The sequence below is a fragment of the Chrysochloris asiatica genome, unplaced genomic scaffold (assembly GCF_000296735.1).
Source record: "Chrysochloris asiatica unplaced genomic scaffold, ChrAsi1.0 scaffold00254, whole genome shotgun sequence".
Lineage (NCBI taxonomy): Eukaryota > Metazoa > Chordata > Mammalia > Afrosoricida > Chrysochloridae > Chrysochloris > Chrysochloris asiatica.
This window is the reverse complement of record NW_006408772.1, coordinates 4,027,378-4,050,126: the sequence shown is the minus strand read 5'-3', so window position 1 is coordinate 4,050,126 and position 22,749 is coordinate 4,027,378. Positions and strand designations below refer to the sequence as shown.

The following is a 22,749-nucleotide window of genomic DNA, read 5'->3' as shown; positions in this document are numbered from 1 at the left end:
TGCACTGAGTTCAGCCTGAACCACAACTTTTGATACGCATTTTAAGGAGATGAAGTTGGATTCTTTCTGTGTTTCATATGATTAAAATTTTCATTCCTTGGGTCAGCCTTTCATTACATTTCATTAGCAGCCCTTCCTTTTTTTCTCTTCAGTTTTATAAGAAGAATTTGAGTAAAACAGTTTCCTGGGTAAATGAAAATATATTAATTTTCAGTGCCATTTTCGTCAAAGACAAAAAAGGAATTTCATCAAGTGTATCTCATGTCATCTAAAGTTCTTGTACACCTGCATCAGTTGTATAGCTCAGGTCACAGATATAATCCAGATTAGCTAAGACATTTTGACATTCTAAATAGTAAGTTATTAAACTATAAAGCTAATGATTATCTGTTTCATTCTGCAGGAAAAAAAAATGTCATTAAATGTTAGTCTTGTAGTCTCTCAATAAAACACAATTTTGACACCCACTTCACTGAAGCTTATAATGGGAGACAATATATCTGTACAACGTATTTTAGTTATCTGTTACTGCCGTATTCATCATTATGGAATGGAAAGTTTGGCTCAGATGATACTTATATACTTGTATCTATACTTAAATTTGTTCCCTCAGGTCACAACTGAACTAATATTTGTTCCTGCGGGCTACAATTTAAGGACCAAATTGCTCATATGTAAAGGTAACAAACCAATTCTATAATATCAACGTTCTGAGTCAATATGAAATGAATTTTTGTTATGTACTTAAGCACTATAAATTCAAAAGGTGTTTTTGTTTGTTCATGCATCCCATTTTTCTGCATCCCATAGCCAGAATCTATGACAGAATTATATGAGCAAGAATCTTGGGCATTTTTTAAAGCTCACCTATAGTAATGTTAAACGTGTATGTACACGCACAAAGACAGGAAAGTAATATAAAAATGCACAAAATGCTACTGGAAAGGTTGAATTACAGGTTTTTTTTTCATTTTGTAAAATTTCATTACTGTCCATAGAGTATACATTCAATGAGAATTATTTAAGATGCAGATACTTACGGTAGTTGGGAAATAACGACTAGTTTTGAATTTCTTGAGAGCCATAGAAGAAGTATAAGTGCCCAAGAAGAGGATGAAAGACATGAGGGAGATATCAGGAACAAAATCACAGTTGTTCCCCAGGAGCCTCCCTCCATATTTCACACACTCCTTCGTCGACAAAAATGTCCAGTCAATGGTAGTATTTTGGTACTGAAGAAGAAAAACAATAAAATATTTAATTTTTTTCTATACAACAATGATACATTAAAAGCAGCTTTTAGCACTCTGTGGGATTTATAGGGTACAGTCAAAGTTTCCGTGAAAAGCCTGAGGATAACCATTAGAGAGTGAAATGTGATGTGGTGATAACAGAATAACAGGTATGGGGGACCAGGAGGTTGGCAATTATGGAAAATACAATGAGAATGATACAATCTGTTACTTAGTTTGAACTACAGCCTTACAATCACCCATTTGTTCAACATAAATAAACTACAAGTCTTTCTTTCCATCCAACCTTTCTGCAAATAAATGGAGACACAATAATACTCCAAGTCTCCAAATGTTTCACTCTCTGAATTACCTTTGTTCTTGTTCTTCAAAAATTACTTAGTTTTGCAGTATATAGCTTCTTATGCTTCTAACTGATGGCTCCACCGGTTAATGGTATACAAGTTTATAAAAGGTTAACTACTCATTTAACCAGAGTCCTGGTGTGGTGCTGTGGGCTAATGCATCAGACTGCAAAGTCGTTTGAACTGCAAGGTTGGCGATTCAAGCTCACTAGCTGCTCCTTGGAAACCCTATACAGGGTTGCTATGGGTCGGAATCGACTTGATGGCACTTAACAACAACTCATTTAACCAGTACTTTGACTGATAAGCAATGTTTTTATCTAAATAACTAGAGATTGGTGATTTAAGCAATTAAATCCTATAAATATGTTAATGGTCCCCAATGTTTAGCATTTTAAATCCTAACTAAAGTGTAATTTTTCTTGTTGACTGCTGATAGTCATTATAATTTATATTTTTAAAACTCACTACCATTGGGTTAATTTTGATTCATAGCAACCCTATATAAAGTTTCTGAGGCTATAAATCTTCTTGGAAGCAGAAGGCCCCCTCTTTCTCCTGAGTTGATGGGTTTGAACTACTAACCTTGCACTTAGCAATCCAGTGTTTATCCTACAGTGCCATCAGGGCATCAAACATCCATTACTAGAATGTGTGGAGATGCCTTTTGGACTGTGGGACTGTGCATAGGACATACATCCCTATGTTACATGGCCTCAGGCCCATAGGTCAGTTTTCAAATTTGCTTCGGTCTCATTTACTATTGTCATGTTGTCAGTGCTTTGCTTCTCTCTAGCCCCTCACTGGTGTTCTGATTTTATATTTCTCATAAGCAGGGGATGCCGTTAGCTAGGAACCAGGGTGCCAGTGTTAGTTTATATTGATACACAAATGCTACTTTCTCTGAAGAACACCCTTCAGTCACGCAAGTGCTATCTCATATGGAATGCTATCTCCTCTGTGGTCAATTACTCATTGCCATTGAGTTGATTTCAACTCATAGGAACCCTATAGGACAGGGTAGAAGTGCCCCAAAGGGTTTCCAAGGCTGTAAATCTTTAGAGAAGCAGGCTATAACATATTCCTGCCATGGCACAGCTGGTAGGTTTGAACTTTGGTTAACAGCAGGGCACTTAAGCACTGTGCCATTACTGCACGTTGACCAGCATTAATGAGGTACAATACTAGTTCTTGCCTCAAAGTGGGAGTGATTCCATGGGAACATTTATGCTCCAGAGCTCCTCAAGGGATCAGGCTAAAGCTGATCAGGCTCAGCTCTGACTAAGAGCACATTGTTTTAACTCCTTCCCTGCCCTATCCAGCTTCTCTTTTTATTAAGACTGGACTGTTAACAACAAGGCTGGTGGTTCAAACCCACTATCTGATCATTAGAAACCCTAAACAGGGTCGCTATGAGTTCAAAAATAAGATAACTCAGAACACAGAATCATTGGCCTGATGGTGGTGGTTGGTGGTTATGTGCTGTGCGTGGAGTCTATTCTGACTCAAAGCAACCCTGTAAAGGGTTCCTGAGACTGTAAATCTTTACAGGAGCAGAGAGCCTCATTTTCCTCTTGCAGAATGCCTGGTAGTTTTGAACTGCTGACCTTGAGGTTTGCAGCCTGACTTGTAACAATTATGCTACCATAGCTACTTTTGGCTTGATGCTGTTAAGCACCGTTGAGTCAGTTCTGACTCAAAGCGACCCTGTATTGGTTTCCAAAGAGTGGCTAGTGAGCTTGAACCACCGACTTTGCGGTTCAAACTAATCTTGCCGCCCAGTGCTTAATCCGCAGTGCCACATCAGGACTCCTGGTCTGATAGAGGCCATATTTGATAGAGCTAAACAGGTAACATAATTAAATAGGTCAATTAAAAAGCAGACTGTAGATCTTTCCTGAAACATTTTTTTTTTCTATATTAACTTCAACTTGTAAACAGCTGAATTGCATAATTACTGCTTTATCAAACTCTACTTCGGAAAGGTGATTAATCATGTCTCCTTTAATTTTTCAGATTTCTGCACAAGACTGTTTTTAGCAGAATATATTTAAAGTTTGGAGGTCATAATAGGAAACAGATTTCTCTATTTAAAAATCAGCAAAAATTTATCATAATTTCACTTCAGCACTTTCATAGCACTCTTTCTTTATAACTTGAGTTCCCCCAAAGAAGTAAGCTACATCAAAACAATCTCAATGAGCATTTTATTGATTGTCTTGCACAGACTCAAGATGAATGTGTAAATCACACATGAAACAATAGCTATGTTTTCTTGCTTATATCAACTTACAGATGCTAATATAATGATTGCTTGCAAAATTGTACAGAAAATTTAGCCTCCAAATGCTATCACTCATTACGGCATAGGAAAGTTTGGACAGCATATATATCTGAGTATGTACAATATCTCAATATATAAAGTTTCCCACTTCCATACAATTTTAACTCTAGCTGAAAACCAATTCCATTAAAACATCACTGAAAAGATATCTACATCATTTGTTTTATTTTTATGTTATTATTAAATATAAGCTGATATCAATAAAGGTTAACACTATAAAACTTCAGATAGGATCCATCCCATGAACAAAGCAAATATTAAGATTCATGACTTATCTATTAATGAACTGTATAAGAAACATAACAAGTAGGGATTAGATAATTAGCTGATAATTTAATCCTTGCAAATAGCCAATTTATATAATTCTAACCATAAGGTGGGTGGTTCAAAGTCACCAAACAGTCCTCGGATACCCTATACATGGTCGCTATGAGTCAGAATCAACTTGATGGCACTTAACATATATCATTTTGTAATCTATGCAATGGACAGTATTAGTCAAAATGTTATATTTTGCTTCAGAGGTTCATTTTGCTTTGCCTATATAAAGAGTGCTTAAAAATAATAGAAACTATGCCAGTACAAGTCACCACATGTTATAATCCAATGGCTTACATTCATATTTTAATTGTAAGTAACACATCTTACTCATGTAATATACCCAGAAATCTAATCTTTAAAACTGATAAAGCTGAGTTGCTCTGCCCTGTGTTGTTGTTGTTGGCTGCTGCTGAATAGGTTCCAACTTACAGCAGCCCTAAGCACAACAGAATCAACACTGCCCAGTCCTGTGCCATCCTCATAATTGTTATTATATTTAAGCCCAAGGCTGATGCCACAGTGTCAATTCATCACACTGGAAATCTTCCTCTTTTTCACTAACCCTCCACTTTACCGAGCATAATGTCCATCTCTAGGGGTTGTTCACTCCTGATAACATGTCTGACGTATGAGACACAAAGTTAGCCCATCCTGGCTTCTAATGAGCATTCTAGCTGTACTTCTTCCAAAACAGATTTGTTTGTTCTTTTGGCAATCTATGGTACTATGTTGTTGTTTTTGTTAAATGCTGTTGAGTCAGTTATAACCCATAGTGACACTGTATAGGGTTTCCAAGGAGTAGCTGGTGAGCTTGAATCATCAATCTTGCGATTCAAACAAACTTTGCAGTCCAGCACATTTACCCACAACGTCACACTAGGACTCACTGCTATGTTGCTAAATAACATATAATTCATTTATCTCCATGCACCCCTAAGTAGCCTCTCTGGAGTCCTATGAAAGTCTGGAAAGGGCATTGCTTTAAGATAACTGATAGCATCATTTATTGAGAGCTACTATTGGCACATATCCAGATCTGACATGAGGTACAATGCTGTCTATGATAGGGTAATATCCACACGCCTGGACTGGAGTCCAGATGTGCTGTTGTGGGTTAATAAGCTGGACTGCAAGGTCGTTTGAACCACAAGGCCGGTAGTTCAAACCCACCAATCACTACTTAGAAACCCTATACAGGGTTGGAAGTAACTCTACAGCACTTAACGACAACAAAATCAACACAGGGAAGACGAGTTAATATATCTATTATTCAAATTTATGCTCCAAACACTAAAGCCAGTGAGGATGAAATTGAAGAATTCTACCAACTGCTTCAGTCTGAAACTGATCAAACATACAATCAAGATGTATTGATAATTAATGGCTACTGGAATACAAAGGTTAGAAACAAAGAGGAAGGATCAATAGTTGGAAAATATGGCCTTGGTGATAGAAATGATGCTGAAGATCGTATGACAGAATTCTGTAGGACCAATGATTTGTTCATTCCAAATCCCTTTTTAGAATTGCATAAAAGATGACTATAAACCTGGACCTCACCAGATCGAAATCAAATCAACTACATCTGTGGAAAGAGATGGTGGAAAAGCTCCATATCATCAGCCAAAACAAGACCAGGGCAGATTGTGGAACAGGCCATCTATTACTTGTATGCAAATTCAGACTGGCACTGGAGAAAATGAAAACAAGTCCATGAGAGCCAAAATATGGACTTGAATATATGCTGCCTGAATTTAGACATCTGAAGAACAGATTTGATGCATTAGACATTAAAGACCGAAGACCAGAAGAACTACGGGGTGACATCAAGAACATCATACAGGAAGAAAGCAAAAGTTTGTTAAGAAGACAGAAAAAAGGAAAAGGCCAAAATGGATGTCAGAAGAGACACTGAAACTGGCTCTCCAGCATAGAGATGCTAAAGAAAACGGAAGAAGTGAGGAGGCACAAGAGCTTAACAGAAAATTTCAAAGGTCAGCTTGAGAAGACAAGGTCAAATATTATAACAAAATGTACAAAGACCTGGAGTTAGAAAACCAACAGGGAAGAACAAACTCAGCATTTCTCAAGCTGAGAGAACTGAAGAAAAAATTCAAGCCTCGACTTTCGTTATTGAAAAGTCTCTAGGAAAATTATTGAATGATGCAGAAGGCATCAAAAGAAGATTGAAGAAATACAGAGTCACTGTACCAAAAGGAATTGGTCATTGTTCAACCATTTCAAGAGGTAGTATATTATCAAGAGCCAATGATGCTGAAGGAAGACGTCCAAGGTGCATTGAAGGCACTGGCAAAGAACAAGGCATTGGGAATTGATGGAATACAAATTGAAATCTTTCAACAAAATGATGTGGCATTGGAGGCACTCACTCATCTACACCAAGAAGACAACTACCTTGCCAATTGATTGGGAAAGATCTGTATTTGTGCCCATTCCAAAGAGAGGTGGCCCAATGGAATGCAGAAATCATTAGAGGGATACCACTACTGATGTCCGATGGTTCTTGGCTGAAAGCAGCGTATACCAGAAAGATGTTTACCTGTGCTTTAGTGACTACGCAAAGGCTTTTAGTTGTGTGGATCATGACAACCTATGGACAACATTGTGAAGTATGAGTATTCTGGAACCCTTAATTGTGCTTCTGAGGAACCTATACATAGACTAAAAGGCAGTTGTTCAAACAGAACAATGGGAACACCAAATGTTTAAAATTATGAAAGGTATGTGACAGGGTTATATCCTTACATCATATTTAATCAATCTTTATGCTGAGCAAATAATCTGAGAAGCTGAGTTATCTGAAAAAAAAAACGTGGCATCCAGATTGGAGTAAGACTCAGTAACAACCTGCGATATGCAGATGATAAAACCTTGCTTGCTGAAAGTGAAGAGGACTTAAAACACTTAACTGACGAAGATCAAACACCACAGCCTTTGGTATGGATTGCATCTTAACATAAAACAAAAATCCTCACCACTGGACCAATAAATAACATTTTTATCAATGGAGAAAAGGTTAAAATTGTCAAAGAGTTCATTTTACTCAGATCAACCATCAACACTTATGGAAGTATCAGCCATGAAATTAAAGGGCATTAGGCAAATCTGCTGAAGAAGATCTTTTTAAAGTGCTGAACAACAAAGATATCAGCTTGAGGACTAAGGTGCACACGACCCAAGCCATGGTATTTTCAATAACTTCATTATGCATGTGAAAGTTGGACAGTAAATAATCGAGACCGTAGAAGAATTGATACATTTGAGTTATGGTGTTGGAGGAGAATATGGAAAGTACCACAGATTGACAAAAGAACAAACAGATCTGTTTTGGAAGAAGTACAGTCACAGTGCTCCTTGGAGGCCCAGATGGCCAGATGTCATCTCTCATACTTTGGTCATATTGTGAGGAGGGATCAGTCACTGGAAAAGGATATCATGACCTCCAATGAGATGGATTGACACAGTGGCAGTATCAATGGGCTCAAACATAGCAATGATTGTGAGGTTGGCCCAGGCCTGGGCTGTGTTTCATTCTACCTCCTGAAATGATAAAGTGTATTCTAATTCTGTTTGGTACACTCTATGCATTTCTTAAATCTTCTCATATGTTCCCTGCATCTTTCAATATTTTGTCCATAGAAACCTTCAATATTGAAATCCGAGGCTTGAATTTTTTTTCCTCAGTTATTTAAGCTTGAGAAATGCTGAGGATGTTCTTCCCTTTTGGTTTTCTAACCCCAGGTCCTTGCACATTTCATTAATACTTTATTTTGTCTTCTCAAGTTTTCCTTTGAAATTTTTTGTTCAGCTCTTTACTTTGTTTTTTTTTGTTTTTTTTTAACTTGTTTTATCTACTATACATTCAAGAATAAGTTTCAGAGTCTCTTCTGACATCCATTTTGGTATTTTCTTTCTTTCCTGTCTTTTTAAGGAGTTTTCTTTCTTCAAGTTTGATGTTCTTGATGTGCATCCCGCAACTCCTCTTGCCATCTGTTTTTGAGATGGTCTTTAAATCCAGGTGGGATATACTCATAGATTTATTTTCATTTTCTTCAGCTTCAGCCTAAATTTGCATAGGTGCAACTGATGATCTGTTCCACAGTCATCGACTAGCCTTGTTTTAACTGATCTTATTGAGCTTCTCCACCATCTTTTCCCACAGAGATCCAACCCATACTGAAGGTTGTGGTCTTTGATCATCATCAGTAAGCATTTTAATTCCTCTTCACTTTCAGCAAGCAAGGTTGTATTATCTGCATATTGCAGGTTGTTAATGAGTCTTACTCCAATCCTTCGTATAATCCAGTTTCTCAAATTATTTGCTCAGCAAACAGATCAAATAAGTATCCTACAAATGTAGTCAACTTGAATTTTGTGTATTCCATCTGGCAAAGTCCATGTGCATAGACACAGTTTATATTTTAAAAAAGGTATTTGCAATGAATAAGTAACTGGTCTTGCAAATTCTTATCATGAGTTTTCCAGAATCATTTCTATCACCCAGGCCATATTTTCCAAATACTGATCCCTCCATTTTGTTCCCATCTTTCATAATCTAATCACCAGTAATTATCAATGCTTTGAAGGAATGTTTGCTTAATTTGAAACTGAATAAATTGGTAGAATTCTTCAATTTCTTTATCTCTGCTTTTGGTGGTTGGTGAGCAAATTTGAACAATAGTTGTATTAACTAGTTTTTCTTGTAGGCATATAGATATTTTCCTATACAGACAGCACTATATTTCAAGATAGATCTTGAAATGTTCTTTTGACAATGAATGTGACGTCATTCCTCTTCAATCTGTCATTCCTAGCATAGTAAACTTTGTGACTGTCCAATTCAAAATGGTCAATACCTGTGCATTTCAGCTCACGAATAGCTAGTATATCAATCTTTGTGTGCTCCATTTCATTTTTGATTGCTTCCAATTTCCCGAGATTCATACTTCATACATTTCACAATCTGATTAACAATGGATATTTGCAGCTATTTCTTCTCATTTTGAGTTGTGCCACATCAGCAAATGAAAGTTCAAAAAGCTTTGCTCTACCCATGTTGTTAAGGTTGACTCTACTATGAGGAGACAACACACTTCTTAAGTTGTATTTTGAGTTTCTTCCAACCCCATGGGTATATCTCTGGCCCTATATTAGGCAGTGTTTTGCTACTCTTCATAAAGTTTTCAGGGGCTAATCCCTCAGAAGTGGACTAGCTACTCCTTCTCGGTAGCCTGCTCTTAGTTTGGAAGCTCAGCTGAAACCTGTAAACTATAGGTGACCGTGCTGATATTTGAAACACCTGTTACATAGCTTCCAACATCACAAGAACATGCAACACACCACAGTACAACAACCTGACAGATGTGTGGGTTGATAAAATCATAGAGCAAGCAAAATGATGTCAATGATTCTTCCCAAAATATATCCCAAGGAAATGTATTTTCAGGGAAATGCTGAACAAATATGAAAGGAACAGACTCAAAAAATCACCATCATGAGCCTCAACTTCAGTTCTACTACGATTTAATTGAAAAAACAGAAAAAAAAAAAAAACTAATTTCCTATATAACTATTAATAGGACTCTTCACTTAAGTAGCTATAAAGATCAGTGTAGTCCTAACCCTTAAAATGCTCTAACGCGAGTAGTATTCTTCATGTACAAACAACTCCGATCACAGTGCAGTAAGTTGTGGTGGGAATTTACAACCAAATAACACTGGGTCCTAATAGAGGGCTATATTCAGCAAAGATGTCATGTATCATCAAGAATGAAAAAGAAAACAACACCTGAGCCCCTAAAATTACATGTAAAACACTGTGTCCATGTACATTTATCTGGGAATAGAAAACATAGATTTTATTATCACCTCACTGAAGTCAGCTTAAGAAATACTGATCAATAGTTATGACTAAGATAACGCTATCCTTTTAATATGATATTCTTTGTGTATCCATACGCTAATTTTAATTTACTCTAAGAGCACATTCACAATTACAAGATAACAATTTGTTAACTCATAATCAAATGCTCTCCAATTATTGTTTTGTAACTATTTATTAGGAAACTACTTTACATCCCTCTTTAGGTCCTCAGAGACATTTTAAACTTAGCATGCTCAAAACAAACTCCTGATTTCCTCGTCAGTCAAACCTGTTCCCCTCGCCATGAACTTTCCATTCTCAGGCAAGTTCATCCCCAGGAACAGAAAATCTGAATGTCATTGTTAATTCCTCCTTTTCACAAACGAAATTGTGGCAAAGACCTTATATCAAAATGTATCCAAAGGCAGATCACAGGACATCGATGCTACCTTTGCTTAAACCACCAGTGTCTCCCCTAGGCTTTAATGCAGTAGACTTTTAACTCATGTCACTACCTCAATCATTTACACCTTATTTATTTCCATGACTTTTATCTTTATTTCCTACACAAATTTTGTAAACAGCATTTTAATGGTTAAATCAAAAGTTTAAGAACAAGACAAATGAAACATAATTTCAGAAATCCTCTCTGCCTGTCAGAGCTCTCATAGCGTATTATCTCTACTTTTTATGATGCATATTATTTTCTATTACAATCATTTTAAACCTGCCTTCAATGAGACCATCAGTTTTATGAGGCTGGAAAGCATCCGATAGCCATCTAGTAGGCCTAGAGACCTGGAGTCATTTGCAAAGAACTGATTAGTGAAGTAACATCATTTAATAAAACTAAAACCAGAAGATGTAATTAAAGAAGAGTGGCAAACATCTAAGGTACACACAATGGAAATGAAGGTATCAGAAAAGATTATGAAAACATCATTAGGGAGATGAATAAAAAAAGCACAATGAGACCGATGAAGATCAAAGGAGGAAAAAAAATGATAATAGTGAAGGAGGACTGAAAGGGTCTAATGTAGCAGAGAAGATGAAGGATAAATGATTGAGCAAAGACCATTGTTTTTTATATGTATAACTGGAAGAAATCTGACAACTTGTCAAGAGAACATTCAAAAGAGTGAAGTCAGAATTCAATGAGTCAAGAAATGAATGGAAGCGAAAATGTTGAAATTATAGACTAGTTTTAAAGAACTACACTAGCAAAAGCATAGGTTAGAGCATGCAAGCATGGCAAGGTCAAGGCAAGTACTTGAGGGTTAGTGAACATTTTTAAGGTGCCTGCAGTAGATGAGAAAAAAATCCAGTTATAGGAATAAAAATGAGAAGGGGAAAGAGGAACACGAAGAATGGAAAAAGGAGAGAATGAACACGTAGCTCAAGACTGAGAGAGGGAGAAACAATCTGTGTAGGACTCAGCAACTGTTTCTAGGTGAAAGATAAAAATGGCAAAAGTTTAGGACTGAGTACTAAAACAACTGTGTGCACTAATAACGAAGAACGGAAAAGAAGCAGGCCAAGCTGGAAGTGGAGTTCAGTTCAGCATACTGAACGCACAAAATAAAACTTTACTGATGGACTGAAGGAAGTGTTTTATCAAACTCTGAAAATTTGACAAATTTAAGAAAGATTTCTACCATTTTTATCTGGAAGGCAAAATTATAGTAAAACAAACTTTCAATTTGAGGTTGCTAAAAAATAATATAGAATATCTAGTTACATTTGAATTACAGATAAACAAAGAAGAATATTTTAATATAAGTATGTTGTTGTTGCTAATTGCCTTCGAGTAGGTTCTGACTCATATAACATTTCCGAGGAGTAGCTGTTGAGTTCAAATCGCTGACCTTGTGATCTAGGACTTATCCTACAGCACCACACCAGGATGCCTCATGCAATATTTGTTGTTGTTAAGTTGGCTCCAACTCATAGTGATCCTGTATAGGATTTCTGAGGAACAGCTGGTGGAACATGGTTATACTAAAGTGTATTCATTGTCTATCTGAAATTCAAATGTAACTGGGCACATTATATTTTCATTTGCACAATCTGACAATCCTATTTTAATTAGATGTTTAATTAAGATATTTTGAATAACAGTAACATCTGGAAAATAGAAAAATGTAGCCCAAAAGAAAATAAAGAAAGCATTAATCCTCTCTTACATGGATTAACTAGCAGATGTTTAAAGGCAGCTATGAAAAATAAAACAGATTGTACCCTTAGTTTCCGTTTAGAAATAAAATGTTTACTTTTAATCTTAAATAACAATATTAAGTAGTAAAATAATAAGATAAGTAGAATCTCCACTGAGTGGTTCTCCACCTGTCTGGACAGGGTTGGTGAAAAGAGATAGGGATAACACTCTTGTGGTATAATAATGAACCTTTGCTATCAGTACTAACTGTGAGTGTTGCAAATGTAAAGGTAGATGTTTTGTAACTAAAGGAGGGGAGTGGTTGATCTTGCAGTCTAGAGCAGAGGGCCCTGAGGCCATCAAGGGAGAAGAGTGGAATGAGGGACTATCCAGAGAAGCAGTGATGCCAGAGATGGAGGCAGAGGCAATGATGGAGAGAGATGGAGCAGCTGGGGACTCTGGACTCAGGGAGGGAGAGGGCTGTGTGCTGACAGCTGGGGGACAGTGTTGCAGGGTGTATCCTTTGGTTGTTTGAATGGTTATATAGTCCTGAATGCTTCGCTATACATCCCAAAACAAACAAACAAAAAAACAAAAACAAAAACAAAACAAAAAACAGAGGGAATAGAAGCAAATGCTGTTGAAGGATGATGCATTGAGGGGACTGTAATCATGGCAATGAAACAAAATACGATAGGATGAATGTAAATCTGATGTTCTCCCATGTAAACTATCACTCAATTCACAATTAAAACAAAACAAAATAAAAATATGATTAAAGAGTAGTACAGAGATTTGTTGCTGTTGTTATGTGCTGTGAAGTCAGTTCCGACTCTTAGCGACCTTGTACAGGTTTTGCAAGGCTGTAAATCTTTACGGGATCAGAAAGCCTCATCTTTCTCAGAAATCAGGAGATCAGAAAAGGGAGTAATCATTTTGATTCTGTATAGAGGAAACAAGATTTAAATTAAACTTTGAAAGAAGGTCTGGTCTTAGTAGAACGCTCAGATACAAAAGGCGGTAGAAAGAAGAGTAGCCAGCCAAGAACACCATCAAGGATTGATGGGAAGATTAAAATCAGCAGATAAGGGAACTAAAATGACAAATTTCAATTTATTATTATTTTTCTGTATTAAGAGAAAGAAAGAGATACAACATTAGAAAAAGACACCAAGAGAAAAGATGCTGATAGTGGGACATACCACATTTCATTTAGGCAGTAAGTCTTATCTTAAAAACTCATGGAATATGCATTATGTGGAAGAATAGCAGTGAATGGGACAGATGAGCTGAAGCAAATTATTTGTGTAATGAAATAGTACAGAATACGATTTTTTTTTTAAGTGGAACTAAGTTTCACTCATGGTAGCAGCAGTCAAGAAATCAAACGATGTATTGCATTAGGCAAAACTGCTGCACGAGACCTTTTTAAAGTGCTGAAGAGCAAAGATGTCAGCTTGAGGAGTAAGGTGCGCCTGACCCAAGCCATGGTATTTTCAATAACCTCATATGCATGCGAAAGCTGGACAGTGAATAAGGAAGACTGTAGAAGAATTGATGCTTTTGAGTTATGGTGTTGGAGGAGAATATTGAAAGTGCCATGGGCTGCCAAAAGAACCAATAGATCCGTTTTGGAAGAAGTGCAGCCAGAGAGCTCCTAGGAGGCCAAAATGGCCAAACTTCCATCTCTCATACTTCGGACATATTGTCAACAGGGACCAGTCACTGGAGAAGGATATCAAATTTGGTAAGGTGGAGGGTCAGAGAAAAAGAGGAAGACCCCCAACGAGATGGACTCAAGCGTGGCAACAGTAGTGAGGTTAGCCCAGGATTGGGTAGTGTTTTGTTCAGCTGTGCATAAAATTGCTATGGGTTGGTACTGACTCGATGGCACCTAACAACAACAACATCACAAGTTTCTAGGGGGTCTTAATTGAAGTCAATTTCCTGAAAAGATTCCAAGCTATTTATCTAGATCTCATTTTCAAGAGAACCTTAAAAAATAAAATGTTTAATGAAAGATTCAATTTAAAACATAAGTTTGTCAGCTGCCATCCAACATAAAATAGTTGGTCTCCATTTGTCCTGAGTAGCTGAAAAAGGAGAATCCTGGAATCAGAGAAGGTACCAGACAGAAGTGTAGCTGTCTTCATGGACTACTGCCTTTTCTATGCTGCCACTGCTGCTGATGTGTGCCATCGAGTCCTTTCTGACTCACAGCAGCCTTCTAAAAAGTTTCTGATGCTATCAATCTTTGCAAAGCAGAAAGCCTCATCTTTCTCCTGGGGAGCTGCTGGTGGTTTCACTCAGCTGATGCTGCAGTTAGCTGTCCAATGCATAATGCACTACACTTTCAGGGTTCCTTTGCCATGAGATCAGAAAAACTGGTTGGTGCTCACTTACCATTGTTGAACATTTTGAGCAAGGACTCAATAGATAAATCCCAATCAAAAGGCAAAAAATATGGAATAGCATTTAAAATAAGATAGAACCCACATTTGCTGTACCCTCTGAGGCTGGAGGAACACCCAAATTTGCTATCCCAAGAAAAATGTTGAACCTTGAACTGAAACTATCACCTAAAGTAATCTTTAAACTGAACAACTTAGCTGACTTAGTAAAATATTTTTGCCTTGAGCATTGTTCACTTCTAAAGAATCATGTATAGGAGATTAGATGGATAATAGTAACTCTACAACAAAGATATACAATTTATAGTTGCAGTTTAGTAGCCAGTGGTGGTAAAATAATATGGGAAGTAATAGCACAAATGGTGATACAATGTGAAGCATGTACCCAAATCATAGAACTGTATATGTAGAAATTTTGAACAGGTATATTACCTACTATGTAAAAGATGATTTTTTAAAATAAATTTCAATACCATTTTAAAAAATAAACTTAAATACCATCCTCTCCAAAAGAGAAGAGTGGGGAAATCTATTTATCAAGATAGGCAAAACGTTGATGGCTGATATGATATGGGTATTTAATGTACTATACTATCTATTATGGTATATTTTTTAAACTTTTCATTGTATGTATTTTTTAAATAGGTGCATGTAATTTTCAAGAAGATTTAAGGACAGAATGGTTTTTACACTTGACTTTCTCCATGGGACAAAATAAGAGGATGCTATTGTTGTTGTTGTTAGGTGCCATTGTGGCGGTACTGACTCATCAGAACGAAACACTGCTGGTCCTAGGCCAACCTCACTATCGTTGCCACGCTTGAGCCACTGATGCTATCTCTTTGCCAATCCATCTCGCTGGGGGTCTTCCTCTTTATCTCTGACCCTCCACCTTATAAATCATGATATGCTTCTCCAGTGATTGGTCCCTCCTGACAATGTGTCCAAAGTATGAGAGATGATGATATCTGGCTATTCTGGTCTCCAAGGAGCACTTTGCACTTCACAGATCAGTTTGTGCTTTTGGCAGCCCATGGCACTTTCAATATTCTCCTCCAACACCGTAACTCAAAAGCATCAATTCTTCTATGGTAAGAAAATTAATAAGACATTCCACTTTCCTTGAAAATGAATGTTAGCTCCAACAATCACCCCAAAGGTACATAAAATCAAAGCACTTTTGTTCCCATATATGACCATCAAGCAGAATTTATGTGACTGTTATAGAGGGACTTCAAACAGTGTGTGGGTAATTATATTATCTTTTAATTCCATTTTCCACTAACTTTGTGAAGCCTCCTTGTAGTCCTTAGTCTCATGAGTAGCAGCATCTCCATGCACACATGGTGCCCCTCACTAGCCAATATAATAATAAGCAATAAATAAATTAAAAGTATGTGTCATTCTCCTTGAGTAGCAACTGGTAAAATATGTGCCTTTTATATATATAAACAAGGGTAATTTTTATTTCTTGTATTAAGATTTTTATTTCTTGTACTCAAGGTTAAGTAGGTTTCTTTATGCCCAGTAGGTGAACCAGAAGTGCAGTTATCTACAACAGTACCTTATGGTCTACAATATGTATTTGAGCTGTGGTTATACACATATCTGTCTGTGGTTATACACATCATTGGGACATATCAAAACTGGTTTTACAGCTTGTGATGAAAATGTAGACTGTTATAAGAGACCATTATATCACTCCCATTCTAATAGCAAAAACATGCTAAATAAACTACAAAATGAAAAAAATTAAAAACCCAATCAAAGAAATGAAGAGGCAAAAAATACTAAATATGGAATCACAAAAACTAAAAGTAGGAGAGAAGAGAGACTCCTAGCTGCCTCATCCCTGGCAAAGTAGAAGGAGAGATCCACTACAGACATAGGTAAGAAGAAATAAGTCAAATCTTTAATGAAATTGTAAGAGCTGCATGTAGACTGGGATGACAGATTAGAACTCAGAGGAGCCATAGGCCTGTATTCACCCACCAATCATTTTAATGGTTTCTTAGCAAGAGAACAGGTAGTACATCAAAGATTGGATAAGTGAGCTAAAGAGATTGTCTGTTTAGGCACACAGAAATTTCCCTCAAATGCAACTCATGTTGCTAAAATGGGAAGTATCACAGAGAGCTCAGAAAAAGCCTTCTGAGGTATTCAGCAACTTCTAAGAGGTTTGAAGGATGGGTACAGAGCATCAAGGGGAAAAAAAAAAAAAAAAAAAAGATCTCCCAAGGGCAAGATATAGGATATTTCATAGGACTTTCTGGAATAATGAAAATGTTCTATGTCTTCTTGGGTTGTGATAACATGGGTGTACAATTGCAAAAAAAAAAAAAAAAGAACCTAACTTGAAAAGCAAATGCTGTTAGTTAATAAACACTAATTGATTCATCTAATCTCATCTTTAGAAGATACATAAGTTTTTGAAATCTGGCCTCTCCACTCAGGAGCTAGCAAGTGGCAATCGGCACCTCCTAATGATTATGTTTAAATATGGCTTGGATAAGCAGTGCCTGGTCACAAATTCAGAGATCTTCTAAAGAATTTTGTACGCAGGTTGAAGGAATATGCCAAGTGGAACTCTATGGGAAAACTGGCAGAGAGGAGAAGATGATTTCAATAGTGATTCCAACAGTGATCAGAAGTAATAAAAAACCTGCCATTTTATTAGTTGTTGTTGTTTAAGTGCTGTTGAGTTGGTTCTGACTCACAACGACCCTATTGGGGTTTCCAAGGAGTGGATGGTTGATTTAATTTTATTTAGAGGTATGGTGATTCCAAAAGGAGCTCTGGTAGCGTAGTGGTTACCAATCGGGCTGCGAACCTTAAGATCAGCAGTTCGAAACTACCAGCTACTTCGCGGGAGAAAGATGAGGCTTTCTACTCCCATAAAGATTTACACCCTCGGAAACCCTGTACACTATGGGTCGCTATGGGTCGGAACCGACTCGACGGCACTTAACAACAACAACAACATGGTGATTCCAAAGTTCAAATCTTTGACTGGAGTCCCTGAGTGGTGCACGTGATTAAGTGCTCGACTACTATATGAAAAGTTGGTAGATTAAATGCACTCAGAGGTGCCTGGGAAGAGAGGCCCAGCTCGCCAATCTGTTTCTGAAATTTCAGTCATTGAAAACCCTATAGAGTAGCTCCACTCTGTAACATATGAGATAGTTAAGAGTCAGAATCAACTTCACAGCAACTAATAACAACATACTCGATTTAAATACTTGAAAACTTTTTTCATGCTTTCTCCATCTATAAAGAAACCCTTACCATCAGGAATAAGAAAGGTTATGCTCATGTGTACTGTAGTGAATTATTTAATGTCTCTTCTAGTCATAGTCTTTGTAAACATGCATCAAATTACTTTTTCCTGATAGGCCTGGATAAGAGAAGGCGGGAGATGATACTCATAGGATGGTATAAATCAGTTGTGAATGATAACAGAGTTCATTGTGACTGTAAAAATTTGGACCTCTAACATGGATATCAAATGATCCATCTCCAATGCAGGAGGGGGGATATCTCATTACCATTAAAGAAAAAGAACCTGGAGTGGAGCATGTTCTTGTGCATTGAATCTCCTTGAACTAGGAACAGAAAGCTGTGACACTAGAGGAGAGGCAGAGGAGCATCAGCAGCAGAACAAGGAGCCAGAGCACAAGCAAGAACAGTGGGCTTCCCAGCCCACTGTAAATCTCGATGACATGAGGGATGCCTCCAGGCACTTAATTGCGGGAGCTAGGTCCACTGATTCATGGAGCTAGAGGCAATTTCCTTCAGGCTGAGGCTTATGGTGGAGTGGTGTGCCCTGAGGACATTTATTAGCAATCCTAAAGGACCTTTGTAACATTACCAGGGCAGAGAGAAGCCTGCCTGTGGGCACAGTCAAAGAGAGGTTGTCCTGACTAGAACAACTGTTCCCTGAGCATTTCTGACACTGAATTAACATGTTAACTTCCTTTCTTGTTGTTGTTGTTGTGTTTCATTGATTTAGTACCAACTCATAGTGATGTTAGGCACAACACAACGAAATACTGCCTGGTCCTGTGCCACTCTCAAAATTGTTGCTACACTTGAGTCCAATGCTGCTGCCACTGTGCCAATCCATCTCATTAGGAGTCTTCCTCTTTTTCACTGAACCTCCATTTACCAAGCATGATGTCCTCCCTCTAAGGACTGCTTCCTTCTGATAATTATATCCAAAGCATGAGAGACTAAGTCTGGCTCTTCTGGATTCTAAGGAGCATTCTGTCTGTACTTCTTCTAGTACAGATTTGCTTGTTTGTCTGTTACTCCATGGAATTTTTAATATACTGCTCTAACACCTAAACTCAAATGGATCAATTCTTCTTTCTTATTCATTGCCCACTTTTAACATGCATATTAGGCTATTCAAAATGCCAAAGTTCAGGTCAGGTGCACCTTGGTCCTCAAACTGATATCTTTGCTCTTGAACAAACTAAAGAGGTCTTGTGCAGAAAATTTGCCTAATGCAATACATAATTTGATTTGCTGTCTGTTGTTTCTGTAAGTGTTGATGGTTGATCCAAGCAAAATGAAGTCTTTGACAATTCCAATTCTTTCTCTATTTGTTGTTGTTGTTAGGTGCCATCAAGTCTGTGCCAACTCATAGTAACCCTATACACAACAGAATGAAACACTGCCCAGTCCTGGGTCAGTCTCACAATCATTGCTATACCTCAGCCCATTGCTGCTGCCACTGTGCCAATCCATCTCATTGAAGAGTCTTCCTCTTTTTGTCCAACCCAACCCTCCACTTTACCAAACATGATATCCTTCTGCAGTGACTGGTCCCTTCTGATAATATATCCAAAGTATGAGATAAAGTTTGACCTTTATGGCTTCCAGGGAGCATTCTAGCTTTACTTCTTCCAACACAGATCTGTTGTTCTTGTGGCAGTCCATAGTACTTTTAATATTCTTCTCCAACACCATGAATTCCCACCAAGTGATTGAGTGGGACCATGCTAATAAATTATATAGCACTCTAAGGCTGGGGTTGATTAGTTTTGCCCTCCAGGCTTAAAAAGAGCCATCTCAGAAGCAGAGATAGAAGATCCAGGATCATCAAGAAGGAAGAGCAAGAGTGACGCATGAGATCCCATTGCTCGAGAAACAGCAAGGCAGTAGTGGAATCAGTGGCATGGAGACACAGAGCAGCTTCAGGCTCTAGACCCATGTATTGAGTATAGCTGAGTGCCTATGGGCAGGAGACTATCTTGAATAACATGACCTTTGGAAATTCACAGGCTACCTAATAAAGCTGTGTAACAGTTGCCCTATCAGGGCAGAGAAAGAGGAATCATATGGCTGAGAGGTCAAAGACAAGAGTAAGCTGTGCCTGCAATATGGCAGACAAGAGGAGTTTCTGACTGAAAAACTGCTGCGTCCTGAGCTTTTTTCAGTTACTTAATAAACCCCATAATCATGAGTATTGTTATAAGTTCTGAGGGGACACTGCAGTGGATTATCAAACCCACATATGAAGTAGACAGTGCTGTGGGAGGGATGGTTGGTGTCAGAATAGGGTAAAGAAATTGTAGAGTGGTGGCATGTCTGACCTCAGCTTCATAGGAATCAACCTGGGGCTGATTTTGAGTTTGATTCTTTTTCCCCTTATGAAAGCAGGGGAAGTCCAACATGGCTCCCACATGATTTAAGCAGATATGTTCAAAGTCATAATTTTGCTCTTGTGAACTTGTTTTAATTTTCTTCACCTTCATTCTGAATTTGTACGGGAGCAATTGATGGTCTGTTCCACAGTCGGCCCCGGTCTTGTTTTGTCTGATTATCTGGAGCTTTTCCACCATTTCTTTCCACAGATGTAGTCAATTTGATTTCTGTGTATTAGATCTGGTAAGGTCCATGTGTTTAAAGAATGTATGTGCAATGAGGATGTCATTGGTCTTGAAAAATTCTATCATGTGATCTCCAGTATTGCTCCTATCACCAAGGAATTTTTTCCCATTACTGATCCTTCTTATTTGTTTCCAACATTTGCATTCCAATTGCCAGTAATTATCAATACATCTTGATTGCCTGTTTGATTGATTTCAGACTGAAAAAATTGGTAGAATTCTTCAGTTTCATCATCACCGGCTTTAGTGGTTGGGGCATAAAATTAAAGAATAGTTGTATTAACTGTTCTTCCTTGTAGGTATGGTGCTGGATTACAATGTTGGTTTGAACTGCAAGGTTGGCAGTTCAAGCTCATCTGTTGTTCCTCAGAAACCCTATACAGGGTTGCTGTGAGTCTGAGCCGACTCAATGGCACTTAACAGCAACAACATCATCACAGACATCATTGTACTTCAAGATAGATCTTGATTAAAACAGCTTGGTACTGGTACAATGAAAGATATACTGATCAATGGAACAGAATAAAGAATCCAGAAATTAATGCATCCACATGCAGCCAATTGATTTTCAACAAAGTGCTTAAGCATATTTCATGGGGAGGAGATAGCTCTCTTCAACATATGGTGCTGGCAGAACTGGAAAGCGATATGCAAAAGATTGAAACAAGACCTTCACCTCATGCCTTATATAAAAACCAGCTCGACATGGATTAAAGTACTAAATGTGAATTTATGAAGGCCATCAATAAAAACATAGGGACAAATGTTAGGGCACTAATTCAGGGAATACACAGACTACCAAACATTTTGAAAACTACGCAAACAAAACTAGACAAAGCAGATGAGCGAGACATACTAAAAATTAAAAACTTATGTACATCAAAAGACTTCACCAGAAGAGTACAAAGGGAACCCACAGAATGGGAAAAATCTTTTGCAAGGACACGTCAAAGAAGGGACTCATTTCTAAAATATACAGGACACTACAACATCTCTACAAGAAAAGGACAAATAACCCAATTAAAAAATTGGCACAGGACATGAACAGGAGATCCAGGCAGCCAACAAACATAATAAGAAATGTTCATGATCACAAGCCATCAGAGAGATGCAAATCAAAACAACAATGAGATTATCATCTCACACCAGCAATAACAGCAAAGATCAAAAAACTAGAGGACAATAAATGCTGCTGGGGATATGGAGAGACTGGGACACTCCTGCTTTGCTTGTGGGATTGTAAAATGATCCAACCTCTTTGGAAAGCAATATGGTGCTTCCTCAGAAAGCTGGAAATAGAAATACCTTATGATCTAGCAATTTCTCTACTTGGTATTTACCCACAAGAAATATGAGCAATAACACGAGTAGATAGATGCACACTAATGTTCACAGCAGCACTCTTTACAAAAGCAAAAAGATGGAGACAGCCAAAGTGCCCATCAACTGAAGAATGGATAAACAAACTGTGGTACATATACACAAGGGAATATTATGCTACCTTGAAGAATAACAAGGAAGCTGCAAGCCACCCCATAACGTGGATGAACCTTGAGGACATTATGTTGCGTGAAATTAGTCAGTCACAAAAGGAGAAATACTGCATAGGACCACTATTGTAAAAGACTAATAAAAATAACGCATACTAAAGGGGGCGGGGATTCTTTTCTGGTTACCGGGATGCGGGGAGTGGGGTGAGGGGAGGGAGAGGAAGGTGGATCACAAGGTAGGGAATAGACACAGGATAGTTTGGGTGCTAGGGAGGGGGGCAATACATAAGAATGGGGAGTGGAATGGAAGAACAAAGTGGACGGGAAAACAATTAGGCAGGTTTGCATGGGCTAAGTGGGACAGAGGTAAAGAATGATGCATGCACAACCTTGGAACAACAAGGCTCTGGGTTATAGGGATTGAGACATGGTTGGAATGGCAATAGGGGGAAATAGTGTTAAAATGCTTGGCTGTCTTTTGAATCTTGGTTTCCCTTGCATACCATTATAAAATAGACACTTTATGGGGAGAGAAAAGAATAGCCAGAAATATTGCCATTGAAAGTTTGTACGTCTGTCTTCTGCCTCTAACTGATAGGAATATCTAACATGGGGTTACAACGTGCCCAATGAAGAAGGCTTCCTGCAGAGCC

The 22,749-nt window shown here is 37.8% G+C and overlaps 1 protein-coding gene across 2 annotated transcripts in view; it reads right to left on the bottom strand.

Moving 5' to 3' along the window:
- The window catches only part of LOC102828499 (electrogenic sodium bicarbonate cotransporter 1-like), a 522,188-nt gene that overhangs the window by 95,062 nt on the left and 404,377 nt on the right, over positions 1-22,749 (bottom strand). For both annotated transcript variants that reach the window (XM_006873779.1, XM_006873780.1), the window contains exon 15: positions 1,041-1,232. In XM_006873779.1, coding sequence (XP_006873841.1) covers positions 1,041-1,232 — 192 coding nt within the window. The remainder of the gene's footprint in view (positions 1-1,040; positions 1,233-22,749) is intronic.